The sequence below is a fragment of the Acanthopagrus latus genome, chromosome 4 (genome assembly GCF_904848185.1).
Source record: "Acanthopagrus latus isolate v.2019 chromosome 4, fAcaLat1.1, whole genome shotgun sequence".
Taxonomy (NCBI): Eukaryota; Metazoa; Chordata; class Actinopteri; order Spariformes; family Sparidae; genus Acanthopagrus; species Acanthopagrus latus.
The window spans coordinates 1,910,100-1,928,466 of record NC_051042.1 but is presented as its reverse complement, the minus strand read 5'-3'; the positions used below and the strand labels follow the sequence as shown (position 1 = coordinate 1,928,466).

General features: G+C 40.0%; 1 protein-coding gene across 4 annotated transcripts in view; it reads left to right on the top strand.

Moving 5' to 3' along the window:
* Positions 1–106: 106 nt before the first annotated feature.
* phkb (phosphorylase kinase, beta) overlaps positions 107–18,367 on the top strand; it is a 107,160-nt gene continuing 88,899 nt past the window's right edge. For 2 of the 4 annotated variants that reach the window (XM_037094513.1, XM_037094514.1), the window contains exons 1-3: positions 128–206; positions 2,679–2,765; positions 15,570–15,708. In XM_037094513.1, the coding sequence (XP_036950408.1) occupies positions 143–206; positions 2,679–2,765; positions 15,570–15,708 (290 nt within the window). In that variant the 5' untranslated portion in view covers positions 128–142. Of the gene's footprint in view, positions 207–1,345; positions 1,455–2,678; positions 2,766–15,569; positions 15,709–18,367 lie in introns of all 4 variants that reach the window. The other 2 variants (XM_037094515.1, XM_037094516.1) reach the window with 2 other exon arrangements.

The following is an 18,367-nucleotide window of genomic DNA, read 5'->3' as shown; positions in this document are numbered from 1 at the left end:
TTAATTGTCAATTAAATAACCACCTCAATTGTTTACATCTGATGTTGTTAACGATTGTTCGCGAACCGCACTCCTATGTTTTATTTTGAAGGATGACACCGGAAATCCTCTCACTTGTTGACGCCTTTGACACTGTGTAAACATGGCGAGCCTGGCAGATGTCGGCTGGAAACTCCTGGAATTCAAATCCCGATCAAAAAGATCAGGTCTGACATATTACTCTGCATGACATCGTGCTGTGTGAGACGCCGGATTGTGTTTTATTGTGCCGGTGCTTGTGTGAGACTGTCTGCTTGTGAAGCCACTGAACACGGGGTGAATATGCCCATTTAGTTTGTCCACTGCAGTGCAGGACAAGCATGAAAGGTCAGAGGTGTAAATGTGCAGTACAGAGGAGCTATTTTGAGAGCTTCTCATTAGGTCTTCTTTCACTGTTACATCTCTCCCTGTAGTTCAGTGTGCTGTGTTCTGCATGAAGTGTGGGTGGAGGAGGGCCTGTGGAGGCTGGCACACTGGGCTTGTTCTTGCAGTGGGAGCCAGCAGCCTGTCACTCCAGGGAAAGTGCCCCCATGATAAAACTTTAAAGAGCGTTATACAGTGTAAAGGAAAACACTAGAGCAACTGCTATGTGTTAACAAAAGTAGAAACACATGTATCTGCAGTTTTACAACTGAGAAAGACACCATAAGTTATGGTGGTCTTTCCAAACTTTCACTTTGGGGTACCACATCATAAATCTGTACAGGAGTCAGAGAGTCTGCATGTCCTATAAATTGTGCAGCTGGATAAATATGATGGCAATCATGGTTTTGAAATGAGTTCCACTTCATATTGTGAAATATAGATTTCAATATGATAGATAAACCAGCAGTGTCCTCGTTACTGCTGTGTGAAAAATGTGTTAAAGGCAGAGAGAATGGAAGGAAGGCATATTCTGATGTTAGCACCAATATTATGACTTTTCCATTAATTAAACGTAATGGAATGAGACACATCTGTTCTCACTAATTTCATGTAATTTCATTACCGCATTGAGACCATAGTATTTTAAAGTGAAAATTAATGAGCATAAAAAAGCAAAAATTAATCAAGTGCTGTCTCCTAATTTAGTTATGTAGTTAATTTTAGTCTCTCTCATAATTAGCATTACCATCATATAGTAATTCATCATGACTCTGTTTCTCTCTGTGGTTTAAATAACTTGAATTCCTTAGCAGATCCAGTGCATTGTGATTCCTTGCATGTTGTTCATGATCATCATCACCCAAACTGTAATGCATTGTTGATTCATGCATGTCTTAAAAATTCTAACTCTGTGCTACTAACCCCTTCCTGTGAATTGCTGTAGATTTGTGATTTAGCTGAGAGAGACGATTGACCCTAATTGCGCCTTTTGACAATGGCCGCTTCAGTAGCTGCGTCTGCCCGGCCCCATCGGAAAGTTCACAGACTCGGTAAGTAGTGGCAGCAGATGTGAGGCGAACAATGCAGTCAGCCACACACAGAAGGCCAGAGAGGACTCGGGTAAAGATCACAAGAGAACCTTTTTGTTATCTGGACATGAGACGCTTATTGTAGTCACAGGGCAGGTTTGCCCTCATGTATTGTGAGCTGAAAATCACAAAACGGCTTCTTTTTCAATTTTCTCATCATGTAATATTATTTCATATTGTTTACTGTGTTTTCTGATTGTAAGGACTGTTTGTTAGACACTTGAGCTCTCATGCTGCTGACCGTATGTTGGTTTAGCTGTATTGGATAATCTTCTTTCTCCACAGTGAGCATGAAAGACTCAGAAATTACACAGAATAAATGTGCACTATCACGTGGTGATATAACTCATATCATGGTCATATAGTGTACTGTAGTGTTCGAGAAGTGCATCACTCAAGTTAGTCATGAGATTATGTAAAACCAGCCAAACAACAACTGCTCACAGTTGTCTGATCTCATGTTAGAAATTAAAATTGGAATATTGGACTTCCTCTATGCTCTTTTAAAGTGTTATCTTTAAAAAGAGATGAATTGGCTTTGTCCCTTGCAACTTCTAAGCTGATGGAAATTATGCTAATTTTAGCCAGAATGTGAATTTTTCAGTACCTGTGGTATTGACCCAAGGTCGAACCTATTAAAATGCAAATCTCGGCAAAGTGAAAAGTGTCTGAAAATAGAGAAAGTCTAACAGATAGGGGTTTCCCTCAAACTCCAGCTCTCTCTCAGCTCAGAGGAAAATGTTCAGAAATGGTGGCGAGACACATTACCATCTGAATTTTTTTGCTTTGGGCCTGAATAATGTTTTGTGTACTGAGCCCTTTGTTTTGTCATGTGTTGCAGTGAAAAACAGAACTCACTCATGTGTTTATTATCTTTTTTTATTTTCTCTACTTTTTATTGTCTCATACGAGTTTGATTATTTTGTTATCTACATGTTGGAATGTATGAATTAAGCTTTTTGTCTCAAAATTGAAAAAATGAAAAGGAAATACAACTGTGAGATGAAAACTATGGCTTTTATTGATTTTAAACTGAGGAGGCACGATTGTGATCCATTCTCTTGGAGGTTATTGTAAGGATTCACGAGGCAACTAAGGCATGCAATTTGAAAAATATATGCTATAAATGAATATAAAACATTAACACTTTTAATGCTCGAGTGTAACAGATGTGTCCTTCCTCAGGTTCAATCTATGAACCTCTCAAACTGTCCAATCTCCAGCGTGAGGATGAGCCCTTATGGGAGAAGCTGGACCGCTACTACAACGCTGGTAAGAACACATATGACTATTGACCAGTTATCAGTAGAGTCAGGCAGGGTCACCTAAAAGTTTGAGTTGTAGTTAAATAAACATATATATACATATGTACATGATACTATATATAATGTAAAGCAATCAGAAACAAATGGCACTGCTCTGAACGGCCAAACCAGCAGCTTTAAAGAAGCAGAGAATGTTTGATTGAACACTATCACGTTGGAAAGAAAAACTGTTTGCCAATATCCCCAAATTGCTGCCTTGGGTAAAGTGATTACATCTTGCAGATGTTGCAGCATTGTTTTGAGAGAAATTGTTCTCGGCTGACAAGATAAAAGTGAGGCATGAGGGTGTTCCAAATACGTTTACCCAGCATGCACTGACCTGATTTTAATGCCACACAAAGGTGCCATGGTCTCGCTTGGCACTGCACTGAACTCAGCTGGTAGTGTTTGTGTGTTGGAGGCCAGTGAGGGATCACGTGGGAGTTTCTACACTAGTGAATCTTTCGGGTTGTCGGGGGTCTTTAACAAGCACTGGAGGGATGGGAAAGGATGAACATTTGTCTGCATTAAGTCCTGGTCGAACCAGATATTGGAAGATAAAATCCCATCACGTCCAACAAACACATTTAACAGCAACTGATTTTTGTATTGTTTCTCAAGCACATCATCTGGAGGATTTAGGGTTGTTGCATCAACTACACGTTGCTGAAATGAAAACTTGGCATCAATCACATTTGACTAAATGACCAAATTGCATCAGTTAGGTGAGCATAATCTCATATTTACCACTTGTTGAGACTAAGGAATATGGACGGACAGAACTCGGTGGTGTATTTAAGAAGAGCCACTGCCACCCGGTCCAGGTGATGGCTCTGGCGTGTGCAATCAATAAAGGAGTCTCCAGCCTCACTACAGCAGAGATATATGCACATTAGTACTGATTAATAAATTACCTGCAGCTGCGACTGCAGTGCTGTGCCAGCGGTGTTAGCACACAACTAAACATACACCCTGTGTTCCAGTGCTCATACTGCAACACTATGTAATACGTAAGGTAAAAGATTTAGCACATCCCAGTAAGAAGAATATGAAATGCAGTATGCCAAAAGTAACAAGATGTCCCACTACACCCACGCAGTATTGCAGGGCAGCAGGCTTTTCTGGCTATTTTCACCCACAATCTTCTACGCACAGAAGTTCAGTCACATACATCATGGTGTGTCACGCAAATATAAACAAAGCACACACATTCGACAGCTCACTGTAAGATCATTTGACTGAATGTCAGACACCACAATGACAGATGAAATCACGCTTAAGTGTAACAACTGCGTTCTCTGTACTCCAAAATGCTGTGCTAAGGCTTCAACAGATACAGGAACAAGAGGGTTAAAGTAGTGTGTATTTTAGGATTACTGCATACAGTACGTACTAAAAGTAAAAAGAAAAAGTATGCCATGCAGAATGCATCCTGATTATAGACTTCAGACAGGACACGAGCTGTGTCTGAGATCACCCACTCATTAACCATGACCTGCTCACCACATACGGAGTTCTACAGAGTGGACTGTACAGTGAGCTCGTCTAGCAAATGAGAAAAAACATTTCCTACACTGGCCAGGTAATTTCTTTCCCCCTCAGCCCAATGCATGATGGTATGTAATGTGTTGTTAGTGACCATTGGCTGTACTCTACTTTTCACATTGCATTGTGGGATACTCTTAGTCAGTTATGTAGGATATTATAAATCTCACTGTACATTCGGACAGCGTTTTGAAATGGCGATCTTGCTATATAACCCATTATATAGTGGGCAGGGAGTTATTTTGCACACAGCCTTTTTACTTGACTTCACAAGGTGTCAAAAGTAATATTAACAAATCGCTCCATTCTATTAAGTGTCCCAGACAGCATGCTCAGTATCAGAGTCTAAATGGACTGAAGCCATCATTATTACCTGTTCCTTAACTGCTTTGAAAAGCCAAAATGTCTTCCTTGAAACAGGTCCTTGGAGTGCAGATTCCATTCAAAATTTGATTTGTTAGGAAGTATTATGAGTGTGACATCATTAGCTCATTAGGTGGCAGAAGGTTAAACACCAAATTTGAAATGTTAGCAAATTGCTGTCAGATTTGGTCATGCATCAGGCACATCTCTGGTGCCGGAGCTTTTAACTTGTCATTTCATAAAAATCACAGGTGTTCATAATGGCATTAATGATGGTTACGTTCCACTTAGGCGTGCCAGTGAGTCAGCATGCTCAGTAGTGAGGCCTTGGCACCGCGACACCTGAACTGAATACAGCCATTATGACTCGTATTGGTTACACTGTGTGTTTGATGAATCAAAATGTCGGCCGAAAATAGGAAGTGGTTAATAATCAGTGACATGTCGACTCAATACCACACTCAGTCATAACTTGAAATTATTTATTGGGAAGTAATATGTGGGGAAAGTGTATATTTTATGTTTGTTTTGCCTTATGATGACAAACTAGGTTCACCCTTCTTTTTCCCCCAGTAAAATCAATACAAGTAGAGTTAAAGAGCCACAGAGGGGATAGGCCAAACACATCACTCCTTCTAAGCGGATAGAGTTGAGTTTAGTGTGCAGAAGGCAGGATCATGTGTTGCCTCCGGCTGTGTGTGGCTGTTAGATTCTGGTAATACAGCTCAGGATGCTCTCCCCAAGGATCAGTGGTGATTTTGCCTCTGTGGACATAAGCTTGGCTTTTCTCAGCTGCTCTTGTTGAAGGAACTGAAACGCACGACACCGTACAGCAGAGAAATCCTGACATGCTCTGAGGAGGAATTTCTGAGTGCGTTAAAAATTTTTTTTCTCTCTCTCTTTCTTTTCCTTCCCCAGACAAGCAGCGTGCGATCATGTATTTTTCATATGCTGTGTCCAAATTTGCACACAATACTTGTTGGTCAGTATGTAGTTGCTGAGATCTTAAAAAATTAACCTAATTTATAATTAACACTGTGCAGTTCTCTACATAAGACAGATGACACATGCCATGCCTGGCTGGACTATACCAGTGACAGATCACAGAAAGTATGATATCGTGCAGTGACCTTGAACCAAGAGCTTCTTAAAGGTGACCTTAATTGGCATTTTCCAGTTTGAATTTGGCAGAAGTACAGCAAAAACTGACCTCAATGTGGGTTACAGAATTTCGTAGTGGACTTGTCCCACCTCTCCTAAAAGTACGGAGCACCTCCACTGACATCAGAGGAAACTTGGCAGCAATCATGCAGCAGATCCTAATGCTGGAAAAAAAAGAAATCCTTTTTCAAGCCAAAGGAAATGCCTCAGTCAGCCACAGTCAGGCAGGGATGAAGAGGAAAAATCGTTGCTGCACTGCTGGTCACACATCCGGCTGAAGTTTGATAATCACCAGTCGGACATGTTTTACACCACTAAGTCTGAAGTTAGTTGAAGGTTAGGTATTGAGCAGCTTGACTCGTCAATACTGTAGCTTCGTGGTGTCTGCATCGATGGCTATGAAGGACCGAGCTCATTTAAAGAGGAGCTCTGGCAGGTTGTGTATGTGAAGGTGCTCGGTCATAGGTGTGCACACCTGTAATCTAGAGTTTCCTCTGTCTAGAAATATGACATTTCTTTTCTGGCAATACATTTCTTAAGTATTAAAGGTACAGGTAAAATTAAATTATACATATATTAACATTTGTGTATGTAGTGTTTACTGTGGGTCGACCGATCTGATATTCAGTGTTTGTGTAGTGTAGTGGTAGTTAAATGTAAGAGCAGATAGAAATACTCAAGTCAAGTGCCTCAAAACTGGACCTGTGTACAACAATAGAGTAAATGTACTCAGTTACATTCCATGTCCATGTATGACAACAGTGTTAGATCATTTGTGGAGAGCTGTATCTGTTCTTTCAATAAAGGTTCTTAAGGAATACGTGAGTCCTTTATGAGCTAGACGTGTACTTTGTAATATCCAGTTCCCAGGTTTGACATCAGCCGGGGATCTCGACTGCATGTCATTGTCTGTTGTGTCTCCATGGTTTCAGTTTGAGAAGAGGGATTGTTGTCAACCACAACCTGCCCAGTTCACTCACAAATAACCTCATTTCATTTTTTCCATCATCTCTTCTCACTTACCTTGAATCAAGCTAGTATTGAAGATATTTACTATGATTGAGATCGTGTACAGTGTAATTTATTTATAATGTGTACATTTCCTGTAAGTATTTTGAGGGAGTGGCTCGGCCTGAGAGAGCGTTATTCTGTGTATGTCTCAATGTAAAATGTGCTGATTTGTGTTAAAGTCCTTGTTGAAAACATGATGGCCATTCTGTAGGGCTTTAAATAATGTCTAAATTACATAGCGCAGGATATTATGGCCAAAACTAACTCTCACTTACATATACACATTAATCCCAAATCCTAATTATAGGAGAGGTTATCCTGTGATGGTTCAAAAAACCATGTATTAATAAACTGCCTTATTATGTGTTAGAAATGGTTTATGACATGTTTATTTACTGCTTATAAATAGTGCAAAGGTGTGTGTGTGTGTGTGTGTGTGTGTGTGTGTGTGTGTGTGTGTGTGTGTGTGTGTGTGTGTGTGTGTGTGTGTGTGTCCTCTATCAGCTTGTGTGTGTGTTTTGTTCCGCCTGAGTTTGTTTGCCAGGTATTCATTAGGCTGCATGTGTATGCGTGTCTAGAAAATGACAGAAGACAATAAACAGAGCTCAGCGTGCAACAGGTGTAGCTCTCAGTTGGAACTGATTCACCGCTATCAGCGGCTGCAGCGTAGCCTCCAGCATCAGCAGCGTTGAAACCCCACAGATTTAGGGAGAAAAGCCTCAGCCAGATTGCAGCATGTTGAAAACGCAGCGTTGAACATTGGGCTTGTTTAATTGTTGTGTTGGGGTGGCGGCGGAAAGCGCTCGTCCAATCTGGCGGGGAACAAAGCCAACATTGTTATCGCCGGCACCCAGACCTGCTTGCCAATATACCTGCTTTATTTCAGTCCCAGGGAAGGAAAGGGGATGGAGAGGGGTGAGGTTGGGGTGACAATGACAAATCAAACCAGTAACATTTTCCTTTCTTTCTCTTTCTATGCTGTTTTGTTGCAAAGCCGCCCCCAGCGGCCTTAAGCTGACGATGCCGGTGTGATAGGGGACTTGAAGAATACCAGAGGAACAACACCTCATTCTCTCATAGTTCATCACTCCATCAGCTCTCTCTTACTTTTCTTTCCCTCCCCCAACTTTGGTTCCTTCACCTCTCTGTGGTTCCATATTTATGTGGCATTGTGGCCACACTCCATTGACTCAGCTTGCTGATAATACTGGAGGCAGAAGGCACTATCGCTCTGCCGTCTGGCTCACACCGATTAAGGAATGGAGAAAACACATTTTTTTCTCTCTCTCTTTTTTTTTAATAGCCATTATGAGCTTGTTGCAGAAACATAAGGTTATCTGGGTTGTTTTTTCCTCACTTTGTTTTTCATATTTATCTCTCTTTCCTTCCTTCTGTTTCTTTTGATTGTTTCATTAATTTTATTTTTATTTTTTCAACTTGCCTTGTCTTATCACAAGTCTTTTTCTTGACATGTGGATTCTGTGTTAGAAAAAAAATAACATAATGAAAATAACAACATAAATATCACCATCGTAAGCAGAAGGAGTTATGGCACAGGTGCAACTTCATTTCAAGTTTTTTGATGGTACTGACTCCATCCTCGCTCACTGAAGCACAGCCCCTGTGATAAAGCATGACTCGGTTTCCTGTGATCTTATTTTCGGACCGGTTTCCCAACAAGGTAGAATTTTTATGTAGCTTTACTCATATTTTCTTTTAACATAAGATACACATGTTCAAATACACATATCAAGATTAGAGACCATCTTGTGATGTGATCACTCCAGTTACGATGCTGTATGTTGACATTACGACCCATGACTACTCAGTAGTAATTACAACATTTTTACATAAGCACTCGGTACACATGGGTTGGACCAGAACCATCTTCAAACTCACATCTAATCAGTTTGATTTATGTAACCTGAAATCACAATCACATTGCCTCAGTGGGCTTTACAGTCTGTACAGTGAATAACATCCTCTGTCCTTAGACCTTTTCAGCCTTCATTTTGATCTCAACTACACCTTTTAAGTCTTTTAGTTTTAATTGCATCAAAAAAGAATGTGGGCCAGATGCATTAAGTTTGGTACAGCCACTTCTCTACTTTTTCAGACCATGGGCATCTTTATCAAACTCAGCCTTAATTTTGGTCTTATTTGCTCACCTGTAAAGTAAGTGACTGCATCTTGCACAGTTGAATGACTGACTGACTGACTGACTGACAGTCTTGGACCAAGTACATGTCCCAGCAGGACGCAGCACCGTGTCACACCACAAAAACAGCTCGGGAAAAACCTAAAGAACATGACAAAAAGCTCAAGATGTCGGCCTGGCCTCCAAACTCCCCAGATCCCACTCCAACTGAGCATCTGTGGGACTTTCCTTGAACAAACCTGGTCCAGGGAGTCCCCACCCTCCAACACACAGGACCCAAAGGATCCACTACAGACTTCCCGGTGCCAGACACCACAGAACTGCCCCCAGAGTCTTAGGATGGTGCCTCGCAGGGTCAGAACTGTTTTGGCAGACATAGATGCGTAAAAACATTCACACATGGAGACATACATACAAACATACAGATGTAGAGTTATACATATTAACCTACATATTTTGCATTTCAAAATATTCAATATTCAAATATTCATTCACTTGTATTAACTGTGGCATTACATTGCCACAGTTAATACAAGTGAATTGTAAAAATATATATTTTCATTTTTTTTATTTAAAAAAAGCATAAAATCCAATTCAATATCCAAATAGCACAGTTATCTAATGTGGAAACCTGTCAATACAGGTGTTGTTTCCACATTAGATTATTTCTTTCATCCTAAGACAAATAGAACTGTAGAATTATAATTAGTGGTTACCTGTTATAAGCTAGGCTGGCACAACAACAACTCTTGACTTTAAAACTTTCTACATGAGATTGATTGAGACGATGAATTCTCATCTCACTGTCTGAAAGAAGGCACATCAGCACGTTAACCTAAATGATTAACTCTTCTTTCAGAAAAGTATTCATTTGTAAGTAGTTCTCCATCCTCACACATTTGTGGTTTGAAAGGAGTATTTTTTTTTTGTGACCATTGCAATATTTTGATCATTCAATCATCACCCATGTCACACGAGTTATATCATGGGAAACACGCATGTGCATCATTTACAACAATATGACGGCGTCAGCAGGAGCAAACAGAGAAGTTATTGTTACGGCTGGCATGACTGGTGAATATGACTGATTGTGTTTTTCCATTTTTCCCTGTAGCATCTGCTGTGCGACTCCACGGATGTTATCTTACTCTTCCCAACGTTCCTCTCTCTTATCTTTTTTTTTCTCTTTTCAATCTATCTCTGTTTTTTTTTTTTTTTTCATTTTCATCATCTTCTCTCCTTTTCCCCACCCTATCACTGCAGTGAAATGGCCCATTGTAAAAGAGCAGACTGTGTGCGTCTGAGACATTAGCTGCTGATTTAGTGGGACATTAGCTTGATGGATGGCTGGGCAGAAAACTCCCAACAACAGTTGATTTGCATCTGGAGAAACTTGCAGTCTGAGACGGAACACTGTTCAGCACTCTCATCTTTTATGTTCTGCGCCTAATGATGACTGTCACAGCACTGTTTCTCAGAGGAGGAAACCAGGAGTCCTTTACAGTTCCAAACTAGTGGTATTAGAGCACTTCAACTCATGTTATCCTGGGCTTTTTGTGAAATACATTGGGTATTAATACATACATACATACATACATACATACATACATACATACATACATACATACATACTGACTGACTGACTGACTGACTGACTGACTGACTGACTGACTTACTTACTTACTTACTTACTTACTTACTTACTTATTTAAACTGTGAGCTTCGTAGTTTTGTTTGTTAAAAGTGACAAATTACTTTATTATACTGACTATACTGATAAAAATAGAACCCTTTCTTTTTATGATTACAATACAACTGCTGAATTTATTAGACTGAGTACCTTAAAGCTGCATTATTTCAGATGGAGAGCAACCCCACTGGCTTCGGAAAGAAGTTTAATGTCTTAATCAGTAGTTCCAAGTCTTCTTTATAACAACATGATGTTCATTTATTAAACTATAGTTATTAAACTTTCAGGTCTCAGGTCTCATTCCCAGGTCGTCAAATACAGATTTGTTAGGTTGGCAGCGATCGCCGCAAACTCCTATGAGTCAGAAATGCTGATCGAGGAATTGAGAGTCAGTATGTTGGGTTTCTTTTTGGAAAAAACCTACATAGTACACCTTTAAACTTGAGGCAATTATTCAAATAAGATATTGTAAATGTTAGTTAATATTTATAATTGTTGACCTACAATACATACAATCTGAACAGAAGAAGGTCCTTCACACTGTGATAACAGAGTTTGGTTTCAAGAACACATCATTTATTTACTGACCGCAGTTTCTTTATGTATTTGCGGGGAACAAGACAGACAGCACTTTAACCAGAGTGTGATGCAGTTGTTTCTGGTGAGTGTGATGACCGATGTCTTCCAGCCTTTCTCCCACTAAGGCAGCTGCACTCAAAATTAGCCTATGCCCCAAGGCACTGTCCTATTACTGGCTAACAATACAGATGGATTGGGAGGGGAATACTGTGTGTGTGTGTATGTGTATGTGTGTATGTGTGTGTGTGTGTGTGTACCTGCCTATGTGTGTGTGCATGTGTGTGTGCATATCTAAGCATATGTGTTTACACTTAATTTACTCCATGTTGAAACCAAGTGTCCTTACAAGGCCATGAAAATGAATAACTCAGTGAGGATGTTTGTCACGGACCACTATTTAGCTCACGGTTCCAGGACAGTTACATTAATAAGTCCAGGGGCTGGTGGTGGAATGTCCTGAGACTAGTAGTAATACAAACCTTTGCTGTTGTGTGTGTGCATGCACGGAGAGTGGGCACTTAATTAGATTGTGAAACTTTCAGGTGGATCACCCGAGGGGTTCATTAATATCCTGCCCTACTGACCCCATGAGCCTTCTCTCACTACCAATTTGACTGTTGCCTTCAATTGACCAATACTCTCTCTCTCACACACATACACACCTATGCACTCACTCACACACACGCACACACACACACACACACACACACACACACACACACACAGATAGACTGACATTCCCGCCCTGTCTCTCCCCCAGTACCCATTACTCACTCTCCTTACTCATAGGTACACATACACCCACTTTTTTTTCTTCTCTTGCACACACACATCTTCCTTATCTCTCCGTCCCTCATTCCTGTCTCCCCCCATCTCTCTTTCTATTACTCTCCTCCTCTCTGTCGCTCTTTCGCTCTGTAACAAATGACAGTGCAGAATGGATGTCCCCTTCATTTGCACCGGCATAATGTTCTGATGAAAAATGAAGTGATCCCTCCAGACAGATTAGTCATCAGTGAGGGGACCTCTGCAGGAGAGGAGGATGTATGTGTGTGCGTGCAAGTGTGTGTGTTTATGTGTGTGTGTGTGAAGCAGATAAATTACTCTCCCGGAGGCTTTATGTTTGAGTATGTAATATCTCAGCATATATTATTGGAGGGCTACGATCTGTTCGTATTAAGAGCTTTCATCCATTGTTCTGTCCTCTGTAACTAATGCTGAGCATGAACTTTGGTCAACTTGAAACATCTTAGTTTACCTTTGATCGTTCATTTAGTGGAGTCAGACGTCAGCTGAAAAATGGCCCCTAGATTTAAAAAAAAATCATCGTTCTGGTGACACCAAAATAATTACCATAGCTGACACTCGAACTCTACAATAGGGATTTAAACTTGTTTTGTTGTAGCAGCTACATCCCTGTAAGTATTGATCTGGTGCTTGTCAGCTCTTAACAAGTCAACAGGGACTGATGTGGTTGAAACATGGTTTTAGGGGTCTGGGTTACATACTGTATTTACATGATGTTTATATACTATTTAACAAGGTAGAATATATTTGTTGGCCTGAACATCAAACAGACATAAATTCCTGTTTTTCCAATCTGTATTCTACACATCATTCAAGCTTCAAAATTATAGTTTGTAAATTTTCATGGTTCAACAGTTATAGTTAGCTATAGATTTATATACTTAAATAATCACATGTACACCCAGGAAATGTGCTTTTTTAACATTTGCGTTGGGGCTGAATGCAAACGGCAGAGACAAGATGGTGATGATCAAATGGTCTGCATCTTCATATTAAAGGTTTGATATCCGGTGAACACTTACCATGAACCATTGCTGTGTTTTGAGCACTGGGCATCGATGACGTGAACATAGTGTCCACATATTAAAAATAGTAAATAGTGTTGCTCAGTGCTAATGTAAGCATGCTAGCATATAGCTTTAGTTTTGCAGGTATACTCCAAAGAAGTGAAGAAATCATAACTTCGACCTGATGATGGCAAGATGAAAGGTCAGGCGAAGTTATTAAACTTCATCCGAGTGGGACATTAATGTCTACCAATTTTCCTTGCAGTCTCTTAGAAATGTGAAACCTGGTGTTTGTGATAGGGGAAGGGGATAAGAGCAATCTTGTTTCCTGAGCCAGATCTTGACTGGAGAATGCAGATGTCTTGGACATGTATACCATCACTGGGTTTCTAATCGGCTTTTTACAAGTACCTCAGAAAGGGACAGTTAGAGACAGCGAGAGACAGCAATTACACAGGAAGATTGGTTCTCTTATCTGAGATAACTTGGTTCACTTAAAATCTTGGCTAAATGAACACAAAGTTGCCGCTACAAGTTTCTGATCTGACGGTCGGTTAAATTCAGACACATTCATGCTGTGGGGAAAAGTAATGATGTTTGTTCTCTGACTGCACCAACAGCTTCCTCCAACAGATGCACACCTAAGAAAATAAAAATAAATGAAGAAGAAGAACCATGCTTCCAAAATAAGATACACGCAAAAAAGTACAATTTTAATGTCAACTGTCAGGGAACTTAATGCAAAATCTTTCTATCATGTTGACTCAGTAAGTATAACTGTAGCAGTTACGTAGGTGATTTATTACAAAAGACAGAATAACCAATTTGAAATGCACTACTTTTATGTATGCGTATAATACTTAATAAACTCTCTATTCTCTATGAGTCTGCATTGATTTATTGCTTGATTTGGTCATAAGTTCATACATGATAGAAAAACATTGCATTTAATGTGACACTTTACATTGAACATATATGAAAAAGGTAGATGGGAATTTTACATGCAGTTAAATTCACTGTTGTAGGGGAACATAAACCTCCAGCCCCCAAGTTTTATACAGACGTATAACACTTGGGGATTATAAAATCAAAGGGAGTAAATGCAAATATTATTTATGCAAATTAAATAAAGTTAATCTGAAGTTAGTAGTAGTAGTATTTCAGATTAACGAGAATTACATTTTTTCTCAGACTTTTCTCAGACTTCAGGCAAGATGTTGGATTAAAGTTTATGTTTGAGGCATAAACATGCAACAACAGGAGGTTTCTTCATTTCCAGTTTGACGCTGGTGTCAAAGTAGAGAAACACTGCAGGTCATACTGTGTTGAGTGTTAGCAAGGTACAGATGTACATCAACCCTGCTCCTCTGGGTCAAATACCTTAACTCTCTCCATTGAACTGAAATAAGCTATACCCAACTGGAAATGATGGTTGTATTCATTTACTTAACATGAGTGCAGTCTGTAACTGATGGTGGAGTATGTGTACATACCACTGAGTAAGTCAACATGTCTTCTCTTTGCCTTGCAAATCATTGACGTGAACTGAACCTGACTCTTATGCAGCACAAAAGCAATTCAAAAGCAATACAACGACATTATGAGTCCAAGTGAAATTCCTCCAGGAACTATTGCTTGTCTCTACTGTTGCAGCCATTCACACTTCCTGTCATGGTTGTCACGTGACTGGCGTCCATCTGTGGTCATACTCTTGCAGTATACAGATGACTTCATGACACAAATTAAAGAGCTATGTTCCCATTGAGGTTATTACATTTCATTTTGTTTGCTTTCATCAAAGAAGGAATAATGTATGCGAGATTCATTTAGCAACCTTTTTTCTAAATTGAATACATAACATGATATGATTTAATTTATCTGAGGCAGAACATGCATATGAGGAGCTCAGAGGAACGGATGAGGCGATGGCAACAGCTTCACAGCCTGAGTAATGTTGCGGGTCAGCTAGTGCCAGAGGAAGGAGACAGCTGTAACCCTGCTCAAGGAGAAGAATAAATATAATATTTCAACACTTGGCCAATGCAGACAAGCCTGGGAAAAAGATCAGACATAGAGAACATGCACGCCAGTAGTTCAATACTGTGTGACTTCCTGTCTGACTGGGGCATCTTCTGTGCTCAGCTGACACAGCAAAATAATAAAATGGCTCCAGGGTGGCTCTGACACAAGCATCTCAAAACTGGATCACAAATGCATTCAATAGAGGTTGATGTGTGTGATGGGAGTGATGCTGCTCTCAGAAAACAGCATTCTCTCTGAAAACAAGTAATGCTGAAAAGTAATCAGCAGTCGTTTGGACTTCAGGACATGTGCATTAAGCTGTGTGAGATAAATAAGATTACTGGTCTTAGCCAACTTGTTGTGTGTTACAGGTGTTTTCTTCAACTAATTGAGCATTGTCACCGCTTCCTGTCTGTTCATTTTCTCTAGTTAAGACAACCATTCTGAACTACCAGAGTCCCACCACTGGCCTTTTCCCGGTCAAAACATGCTCCACCTGCAAGGAGGCCAAGGTCCGGGACTCCCTGTACTGTGCTGCTGGTGCCTGGGCCCTGGCTATGGCCTACCGGTGGGCAACATTTCACACTCTCACAGATAAAGCATGCAGGATGTGTTTGATATGCGCTTAATGGAATTAATTGTTCAGTGGGGAAATAGGGTGACACATTTCGACCACACATAAAGCTACACTGTTTATTGTCGTTGCCCACGTTGTCGTTGTTGGCAAACACACAAAGTACATTTTCAGCATTTTATAAACATGCTAGGCACTTGATTTCAGGCACAAAAAGGAGGCTTTTCTTTTTTGGTGTATTTTCCAGGCTTAAACTTACTAATTATTATACAGTATTTAACATATGTGTGCTGAAAAACTGAAGCTAACACACTACACTGTCACTGACAAACACTTTATGTTTGCTGAATGTAATGCTCACATGATGACCTGCTTCCCAAACTGATTAAAAAGCAGGATAGAAATGCTAACATTAGCCTACATTTTAATAACATCCAGGATCTTAGTCCCCAGCAGAGATACAACACAGTGAATGTGTTGGTCTTGAATGAATCCTTTTTTCTTAATATTCTGTTATTTTACATAAAAGTTCAATGAATGATGTGCTCCTCAGAGTATCACTTGGCTACTGCTGTATGTAGTACACTTGTTAGCCTGTCATGCTAGACACTGTAGCTTACCTTCAAGCAGATGAACATGTTTTAATTCTTATTATTACACTTTTATTTTTATTTCTTTTAAGGGGAAAAAATCCATTAAATATTGCAGTAGGAGTATTGCTGTTATTGCAACCACATGCATCAACTTTGGGAGATATGCTACACTGTGAATACACAAGTGGTCATTTAAAGGTCCATTCAGTAAAATAGTTGACTGTTGAGACTAGTTACCAAAAACAGTACAATATCACCGTGATATAAAGTCCATGGCACAATACGATTTATCAGTGAACTAAAAACTAAAGTAGAAATGCACTGAACAATGTTGCCTTGAACAAAATTAAATGTGATGCATACAGCATTTATTAATTGATATAGAATTTGTTTTTACTTTTTTGATTACGGGCCTTCTGCTTTCCTTCTTTAGTGAAATAAGAGTATCCGGCCATGACCTACACCTGTGTAGAAAATAGCCATTAGACTATGTACACTGCAAAACAATACAGCAGCCGATAGTAATCCCTTCTCCTCTCTGGTTGTACAGGAGGTTGGTAGATATTGTTACAATCAAACAGTGGTATTAGAGCATTTTTATTGTGAAATTCATCACCATCCCTTGCTGAGGCTCATTCCCAACTTGTCAAATGGCCTACTGATGCTTTGGGTTGGTGGACGGCCAAACATACCAACCCACAGGATCAGTATGTTAGAAGTTCGGAATAAGACTCACAATCAACCAGCCAACAAAATATGTCTCGGTTCACCCTCACCAGTGTGGGCGCTTAAAGCAGGACCTGCGTTTGGTTTGTCTGTTCAAGGCTACTGTAGAAACAAGGCGGTGCAACATGACCCACCAAAGAGGACCCACTTCCTCTGTTTTGTGAAACGCTCATTCTAAAATGACAAAAGACATCAATTGTTAGATTCAAGTGATTATAAAAAATGATTATGAATTCAGAATGAATGTAGAATATATACATATATACATATATTTATATATACGTGTGTGTGTGCATGTATATGTATATGTGTGTGCAGAACAGACCAAGAATCCTCAGTTACATCAGTTTACTGTTACTGTTTCTGCCCAGTGTCTCTTCTTCTTTGACTTTTGGTTTGGTTCCACTCTTTTCTCTTTCACGCTCACTGACCCTGGTCTCTTATCTGCATCTATCATTTGAAGGCTTTGCTTTGTAAACACTCAGGGATTATTGATTCAAGGAGAACACTTTAGAATTTCACTGGAAACCATCTAAAGGCCTCAAACTCCTTTATCAACTGTCCCTGCGCTTGATGCCTGCATTCCTCAGTGATTAGTTTCTAGGGAAAAGGGCACTTCCACGAAATGAGCCTGTAATAGGACAGAGAGAGAAGAAAAGGGATGGAGAGAGTGATGTGGAGTGAGTGAGAGATTGGGAGGATAGAGACAGAGAGCAGGAAAGAGCCACTAAAAGCGGAGAGTCAGAAAGTGAGGTGGACAGAGGGAGAGATGAAGGGATGAGAGATAAGAGACAGGGAGAAGAAATGGGAGGAAAGACGAAGTGATGACATGAGATCGAGGGGGAAGACAGAAGGGAAGAGAGGGGTAAAAATAGAGTGTACTGCAGTGATGTGACCAGCGGCAGATCCCTGTCATCAGTCATGGCTGCCTCCTATTAGAATTGTCACTAGGATTTAATTAAGATAATTCTCATCTGACAGGCTCGGCTAGTGCCATTACTTACTTCACGCCCAGCTGCTGCACATCTGTTTGAGAGTGTGTGATAGTCACTGATTTGACTTGAACGTGACTGCCAGAAACTCACAATCTAAGTAAACATGATGTATTTGTTCCAACACGTTTCATTCTTTATTTTGAGATATATATGTATTCTGTGGGATGGGTTGTCTGCTTTCAGACCCGTGCTTAGATGAGTTTATCATCATTTCTCACAAGTCCAAACTTTTGCATTTTCCTGATTGATTGTAATTAATTTTGAAGCACTGTGTGTGTTATTGTGACCCCTGATCAGAGCTGGATCACCTCATACATATTACATTGTTGAGGACATGCA